The sequence below is a fragment of the Psittacula echo genome (genome assembly GCF_963264785.1).
Source record: "Psittacula echo genome assembly, chromosome: 3".
Taxonomy (NCBI): domain Eukaryota; kingdom Metazoa; phylum Chordata; class Aves; order Psittaciformes; family Psittacidae; genus Psittacula; species Psittacula echo.
The window spans coordinates 46,731,102-46,739,846 of NC_137736.1; the positions used below are offsets into that span (position 1 = coordinate 46,731,102).

General features: G+C 40.6%; 1 protein-coding gene across 1 annotated transcript in view; it reads right to left on the reverse strand.

Annotated features, from left to right (window-relative positions):
* Positions 1-8,518, reverse strand: part of PPEF1 (protein phosphatase with EF-hand domain 1) — a gene marked incomplete at its 3' end in the record, with an annotated part of 32,239 nt that extends 23,721 nt beyond the window's left edge. Inside the window, exons 1-3 of the mRNA XM_080614078.1 lie at positions 7,543-8,518; positions 3,523-3,650; positions 2,644-2,695 (exon numbers count right to left, since the gene is read on the reverse strand). Of these exons, the coding sequence (XP_080470204.1) occupies positions 2,644-2,695; positions 3,523-3,650; positions 7,543-7,606 (244 nt within the window). The 5' untranslated portion in view covers positions 7,607-8,518. The remainder of the gene's footprint in view (positions 1-2,643; positions 2,696-3,522; positions 3,651-7,542) is intronic.
* Positions 8,519-8,745: the final 227 nt, after the last annotated feature.

Consider the following 8,745-nt stretch of genomic DNA (forward strand, 5'->3'; position numbering starts at 1 on the left):
TGGACTAACATAACCACAAACCACACAACAGAAATTTTATGTGCAATTTCTCAAAAAAATAGCACATAAATAGAGAGACTCAGCAGTCTCTCTCTATTAAACATGTACCTTTTGGAATCTTTCCGCTTCATTTTGGGTTCTGTTATCTGTAACCCAGGGAGTCAGAAAGGGAGAAATAAAGAAAACAAGACAAAAATAAAGCCTTTGGAGCAGTTATCAAGTCTTACCAACTTCAGTCCTGACAGATGAAAGTTTTAAGCAAACAAGATAAAGGGGAGTTTTACCATAAACCACACACTATATCATGTGTTTCAGCCTTTAAACCATGCTTGCAACTCCCAATATCTTGAAGACCAAGAAACAGGTCACCTACGCAGCAGTGATAAGGGATAACCCACAGAACCCTCTGTCCCTTCCTGTGCACAGGTAGGGCCTGGATCTCCACTTGCCCATGAACAATCACAGAATCACACAATCCCGAGGGTTGGAAGGGACCTCAAAAGATCATCTAGTCCAACCCCCTGCAAGAGCAGGGTAACCTAGAGTACATCACATGGGAACTTGTCCAGCCAGGCCTTGAATATCTCCAATGTAGGAGACTCCACAACCCCCCTGGGCAACCTGTTCCAGTGCTCTGTCACTCTCACAGTAAAGAAGTTTTTCCTGATGTTCACATGGAACCTCTTATGCTCCAGTTTACACCCATTACCCCTTGTCCTATCACTGGACATCACTGAGAAAAACCTAGCTCCATCATCCTGACACTCACCCTTTACATATTTGTAAACATTGATGAGGTCACCCCTCAGTCTCCTCTTCTCCAAGCTAAAGAGACCCAGCTCCCTCAGCCTCTCCTCATAAGGGAGATGTTCCACTCCCTTAATCATCTTTGTGGCTCTGCGCTGGACTCTTTCAAGCAATTCCCTGTCCTTCTTGAACTGAGGGGCCCAGAACTGGGCACAATATTCCAGATGTGGCCTCACCAAGGCAGAGTAGAGGGGGAGGAGAACCTCTCTCGACCTACTGACCACCCCCCTTCTAATACACCCTAGGATGCCATTGGCCTTCTTGGCCACAGGGGCACATTGCTGGCTCATGGTCATCCTCCTATCCACCAGGACCCCCAGGTCCCTTTCCCCTTCACTACTTTCCAACAGGTCAACCCCCAACCTGTACTGGTACATGGGGTTGTTCCTCCCCAGATGCAAGACTCTACACTTGCCCTTGTTGAATTTCATCAAGTTTCTCCCCGCCCAACTCTCCAGCCTGTCCAGGTCTCGCTGAATGGCAACACAGCCTTCTGGTCTACGCATGTAGCAGTGTCCTCTGTACCAGTCATGTCCTGAGCCCCAGAAAGTCACCCAAAGCACCTCACCTTTGTTCCTTCTATCCATAGACACAGTTAATAAAGGTGGATAAATTATATCTAAAATGAGCAGTTGTAAAATTTTCTTTAAATATTATAATGAAAATAGAAATTAACACTATTTTTCCAAATCTCAAACCTAGCACTACTATTTTCTTTCCCACTCAGGTGGAACAGCTGAACTGCGGTGCATGCTGTTGCACGTAGAAGTAGATGAAGTATCTGACTGGATATAATAGTCTGGAATGTTGTATCATCTGCCTTGGCTTTGGAGCAAGGCTCAAACATATTTTTTTTTCTGCAGAGCACAGAGAGCATTAGGCACTCTAAAGTATTTAAGAGAGAAAAAATGCCATTTATAATGGTTGCCACTAAAACACTGAACCACTTACGGATTTGATAGTGGTTTTATCCTGCTATCAAAGTTTCCTGTTCAAATTTTAACTGGAATAACCTGTGGCTGGGCCAGATAAAAAAGAAAGGACATTCTCTTGTAATTCAATAGGAAGCAGACAGCCTTCTTTTTAAAAACACCGAGATCAGACCTATTCTCTATTTATTCAGGGAAGTCATGCTTGTTTTCTGGACTTAGGAATCACTTTCAGTATGTCCTTCCTTTGAGCTTGACCTCAAAAGTAAGTTTTGTCCAAGGATCCCAAAATACTTCAAGAATTACGGGTTATTCTTTGAATAACTGAAATTTAATTGAGATGGTTTCTAAAGATTTTCTCCAGCAGTGTAAATTTCTTTCATTTTTAATCATTCACATACTGACACATGTTTTGCAGTGAAATCTAAAACGAATTAAATTAACAAGTGGTTCAGAACTGCTTCAGGGTTAAAAAAAAAAAATAAAAATGAGGGAACAAGAAGAACAACCTCTTTGAAGGCAACTTCTCTGGTTGCCCTAAATCAACTAGACACAGTTTTTCTGGATAGTTACATCTCGTAGTTTAAGAAAACACGCATAGAAAATTGGAGTCAGTAAGACTACCATTAGAACAGCTTAAGGGCAGTAACATACAAGAAAGCCCTTTGAGCACTTCTGAGTATTCTCATAAAGACAAAGAAGTATCTGTTCTGTCTTACATCTTGACTCACTGAATAGATATTGAACAGAGTCAACATTTACAGAATCAAATTCTTATTACAGTATTTGGGAAATCAAACCTCAGCCCAGCTTGTGAAGTAGGCTGCAAACATCACATTGAAAATCAACGTTCTTCACATCGGGGTTTTTAGTCAGAATCTCCATATTACTTTGATTTTTTCCTTACCTGCATCAGTTGGAGTACAGTGATCCAGCATGAATGTAAAAAAGTCGGATAGCTGAGCACAGAAAAGAAAAGAACAAACATTGATCAAAGAGCAGTAACATTCTCTTTCCTTACACAGTTACTAGCAATTTCTCATTTAGGGGGATCTAAGACACCTCTGTATGATCCCATAGCATCAGCCTGCAATAATAGCACAACCTGTGTCCTATTACAAAAACTGCTTACTGCTTTCCTTCTTTGCTAGGAATTAGCAGATTGACACCACATGAATACATAAAAAGTTCCAGGGCTGTATCAATGCTGCTGACATTTCTGGGTGTAATTCATCTTGCCCATCATCCAGACTTTTTGCATAGGCTTCCTTTGGAGTCTACTGAAAGATATTGCTACAAACGCCAAACTGATTTTAGACACTGATGCTACAATGAACACAAAGCCCTAGAAGTTCCTGATTCCCTGTTTTCATCCCAAAGGAAGCCTGATCTGACATGCTGAGACTGATATCCCTGTTGTACATCTTGCCTCACAGATGCAGTTAAGATCACCCATAGGGGATGACCTGCAATTCCTGGCTAACAGAGCTGTTATACAGAAATCCCTAACCTAGATATAGTTGCATGGGCAGAATGGTGTCCTGCTGCTTATGTAGTTATATATATACATATATACACACATACACACACTTACACACACATACATATATATATGTATGTATACACACAACCTAATTAGTTTATGCGTGAGGCAGGGAAGCAGTTTTTATACACAGGACACAGACCTGCAGGGAGAAATAACAGCACACCCATTTGTTTGGTTTTTTCAACTTAGTCCTCTAGGATAATGTAAGTGCTGGTACAGCAAGAATTGAAGATTACAAACCTGTAGTTGATCTTGCTCATCAGCATATTCAATTGACTGAAAGATACTCAGAGAATAGCGCCGCCTCAACTCTAGCCGGGCCATTCTAAAGCGGTACCAATTCTGGATTAGGACAGCAGATCTAATGACTGTCAAAACAGAAAGCAATGGAGTACACATGGATGCAGTGTAATCTGCTTACAGGCTCCAGACACATCACAAACATATCACATTCCCTTAGCTGCTCAGATAGAAGTTTATCAAGCAGAACAACATCTGATGGCACAAAAGAGGTCCTGGGATGGGCACTGACCCATGGGGATAGCTCCTCACATCTATGTAAAGCAGTTAATGCTGCATGAACAGTGGACATCAGCAAGAGCTGTGCAGGGGGACAGGAGCTCCAGGAGCTAATGCTCACTTGATCCCTCTCCACCATGCCCACAATCCCCCCTGCTATTCCTGGTATCCAAAGGGCAGCAGCTCTAAGGAGCCAGGAGGAAGACAAGAGGAAAGACGGGCAGGTGTGCCTTCAGCATTACCAGCGATCACTGCAGCTTCCGCAGAACTAGAGGGAGGAGTGAAAGCCTGAAATAACCATGATCTTGGGAGAGGAGGACCAGATGAGCTCAGCAGCAGCTTCTGCTTTTCACAGAGTTGTGACTCTTTGATGCTTTAAGGGTGCTCATCCAGAAAGATCAACTAACTTTGAGAAAAGCATTCCTCAGTCACTTGTAAACTGTTTTTTTAAGATCAGCTAGAGAGTAATAAATGCACTTTGCAGTTACTTAGGGCATATGTAAGTATGGATTTATCATCCAAAGGAGGACACCATTTGTTATACAAAATTGAAATAAAATGCAGCTACTGCCTTGAAGATGGAACAGCTGAAATAATGCCAAATTCAAATCTAGACATTTGCTTAAATTATGGTCAGAGGGAGACTCTGCATTAACATGCTTAGCCCTACAGAGCACTAACAGGGGCAGTCAAGAGGTATTACATGCATCACTGAATAACAGCAAGAAGAAGACAGAACATAGGGCTATTGGCTCCCTAAACCTGTCCCAGTGCAACCACAACATCACCACCATATCCTTGCCTGGCAACAAAAAGGATAGCAAGGTAGGAGGCTGCTTTCAAGAGATGTCACATTTAACTCACTTGAAGTTGAACATAATTCTTGTATTTTTCCATACCTCTTTTTTCCCCCTGTACTTTCAACAGGATACTGGTAAATAAGTAGAGGGCCACAAATGTCAAACCTGTACCTTCAGCCCCGCAGCTAACATGTACTTCAAGGAGTTTCCTAAGGAGCGCAACGCTGAATGGCTCAGCACAGGACACAGCAAAAAAAAAGTCCTTATGCTTCTGATCTTTGGGGAACAAATCAAAGCAGCTACAGGGCAACTCTATAGAAGGTACAAAATAATACACTGATCTTAGCTCCTGACACTCCCAAGAACTAGAGCTCATTTCTGAGCAAATAAACAGATGATCAGGAGAACAGAAACAAAACTGAGACATGCTCTGAATACCCAAGTTTGACACAATCATTACTGCAAAGCATTGCAAATTCACAAAAAAAAAAAAAAAGAAAAAAAAGGAGGAAACTAAAATCAACACTAATGTCTTAACATGAATATGTTTCTATTATATTACAATTGCCAAAATGCACAGTTGATACTGAAAAGCAAAACAAGAACTCATACCAATACTTTTTCTCCCTGCAAAATTGCAAAGAAAAGCTCTCTGCCACAGGGACAATAGTTTACACTAGTCAATTATTTTAGCTGGTCACAAATACCAAGAAGAGACTAGGATAAGTGGCACCCCTGAGTGAGAATGATTTTTTTTTTTTCTTAAACTGACAGTTATGCAAGTAAAGAAAAACCTCCATAGAAAAGTGATTCTGTTAATAAATGCATAAAATTAAGAAAGCTTTTTTTTTACTAAAAATGCTTAGAAGTGCCATAATAGCATGGTTTTTTGCTTATTTTATCATTAATAAGTATACAGCATAGTTAAAGTGGTAAAATTTTCTAGTCCAGACAATGCCAAAAGTCAGTAGAGACCCCCATCCAACAGATACCATATCCATCCTAGGAAAGTCTTCTTGCATGAAGGAAACGTAATCCTTACATGACTAAGCACATCCTTTGTACCCTACATAAACTCTGAGATCTTCCTTAATTTCTGTCCTTTCTGGAATTCACCACCACCACCACACACCAGAAAGCCTGACACATCACAGCATAGCTGTCACCAACTTTTCTCTTTAGAAGAATACTTAAGGGGCAAAGCACAGCCACTAGCACAGAAACTGACTTCCAGCATCAGAGCCATTGAACTTCCCATTATTAAAGCCCCCCCTAGGTTGCTTAATGGTCCTGAGCACTTAATACATCACAATTCCATTGTTATCACATAAGATTGGTATCTATCGACCTCTTTGGTTAATGCTGCAAATCTAACAGGATATTTTGGGTTGGGTTTTTTTCTTCTGTTTTGTTTTTTGGTTTTGTTTTTCTTTGGGGGGGGGGAAGGGTTGTTGTGTTTTTTTGTTTTAGGTTGGGTTTCCTTTTTTTTTTGTATTTTTGTGGGGGTTTTGTTGGTTTTGTGGGGGTTTTTTAATTGTACTTACTACAGTGCTATTATTCTCAGGACTGAATTAGGACATGATTTTCACACTAGGCTGAACTCTATCTGTAGAAATAATTGTTATCAGTTGCAGAAGGTCCCTACCTCAGTAAGTACCTGTTAAATTAATGTTATTAATGCATTAGAGGGATGTACAGCCTCAGGCTGCAGACCAAATGATGCTTTGGCATCATTTGACTACAGCTGAAATGCAGAAAGAATATCATCCAGCAACTGGAGAGGACAAAACATTGTCAAGCACACAACAAAATCATAAGCCAGCTTTGAGATAGCAAAGCCTGGCTCCACACCAGTGTGTATCGATGGTTGTAAGCCAAGAAAGAGTACAACTACTCATGCCTGCTGCAAGCTTTTGTACTCTCAGAAATATTCCTAAATAACTTGTCTCTGAGGCCTTGCAAGGCACATATATGTACAGATGCAAACCCAAAAGGGAAGGACAGCTTCTCAGTTAGAGGTAGGTCTGAGACTCTAGGTGCTTCCACTGCTGTGACACAGTGCTGATGCTGCTGTGATAACCAAACAGTGTACACAAAGCTGAAGGCTACCCCTTAAACTGCTCAGCTTGGATCCCAGTAGAGTGCTCCTTCTTCTCAGTCGCCAGTTTCCTGTGACTTGTGTCCTGGCTTAGTAGCCGAAAAAAGCCCTCCTTTTCAATCATGGCTGGTCAGCATAATAATCTCCTAACAGTATGCATGGTGCCACATAACATGGTTCCCAGCAGACCCCTAAATTGCACTTTAATGACAAACCTTGAAAGAGAACACAAAGGATCTGAACAAAGGTCTGAGCTAATCCTGGAACTCACGCGCCTGTGCAAAGGCTGGTGCAGTATGATTAAAAGCAGAGAGATGAGGCATTAGATTTTTAATTGAACACTTAACCAGGTACTGTGGAGACTTTCAACTCAGTGACTGACAACGGAGAATTGCAGGCCAGGCACTTGGCATGGCAGAAGACAGATTCTAAGAGTCATTATAATAGCTCTGCTTTACTACACTTATTTCATAACCAGGGTTACCCACCAGCAGGGAAATTGGGACAATTTGCCCAGAAACCCTGTGCTATAAAAGTCGCTAAAAGTTACCCCTCAATACCTTAATCCATATGCTTTGCTAGTAACACAGCAGCACACATACATCTGAAATTTAGGTTCTGCCCCAGATGCTGTGAATCTTTTCCCAATCTGTAGAGGTGTGCCTTCTGACCTCAGCCAGCATCTAAAAGCTATGCACTCTTTTAAAGAACATAATTATAAAGTAATTTTTTTTTTCAACAAGTATTTTTACAACAGGACTGAGGGGAAACATTACCTTGCAATCCTCTTCTGGTGTTACAGAGATAACAACCACTGACCCTGAAGACAAAGGCAGCACTCACCGTTCTCTGATGTTCTGTCAGCTATAGAACTGCTGCAGCCCATGGTTCCAATGATGCTTCCCATCAGTTTTAACTGCTGCTGATATGAAGCACGTGTCTTTCAGTTGTTATGCACATTTCCTGTGTCATTCATTCAATGATGAGGATTATACCCCTCCAGACTCCTCCTAGCACTGCTAACAGGGAGGGGAGTTGGAGGGGGGAAAAAAAAAAAAAAAGGAAAAAAAAAAGCATTTGACAACACAGAATCTAAAATAGCCACAACTCATAAGAAAATTACTGTACAACACGTCTTGCAAAAACTGGACCTGATGAACCATATTTGGTTTCTTTTTCATATCTGATTACTATCAGCTTGCATTCAAGACTGAAGAACTCAGTAATTAGTACAGTTTACCCCTTACATGTTAGCTGGAAGTTAATGTGCACTTGTGATTTCCTGGTAGGAACAAGAGTAGTAGAGACAGGAGACTTCAGAGGCATGTTACTCTTCATTCTTGTGATTTGAAAATCGGAACTGCAGAATTCTAAGGACTTTAAATTACATCTGATACTACTGCTAAAAAAACCCAAACAAACCCAAACCTCAGCCTCCTAACACTCTATTGCTTTGAAAAGTGCCCTGCCACGCTATTTATGACTTTTCTTTCAGTGTCACCACCACCAAACTTGAAAGTTGAGATAGTGCGATAGCAAATCGTTTCATCATCAGATTTCATTTAAATAAGCCATCCAATTTTCAGTTGCATTTCTACTGAAACATTGGTTTCATTAAATAAATGAACAAAGTACATTTTGCAGTATGGCTGGTTTTGGTTTTGTTTGTTTTTTTTTTTTCCTGGTACTTGCTCAGCTCTTCACTAAATGCTATTATTCACTAATGCAACACACTTCCTAATCAACAAGCTCAAATGAACACAATTCCTCCGAGATATAAGTTAATTTCTAAGTAACAAGAACGTCACTGATGCTCTTATAGACTTAACTTTGTAAGAGCTAAAGATTTCTTATATGATCACACTGATCCCCCTCTCTCCCTGTCTCCAAGCCTACAGGTTTCTCTCTAGCATGTCTGATGTCTACATTATTGCATTTGTTGTTTTGTTTAATTGATATTCCTTTTGAGTTTTAAAACAAAGAAGAAATTCATCAGCATAAGATGAATGTTTAACTACTATTATTTTGCCTTTAATAGCAGAAGTA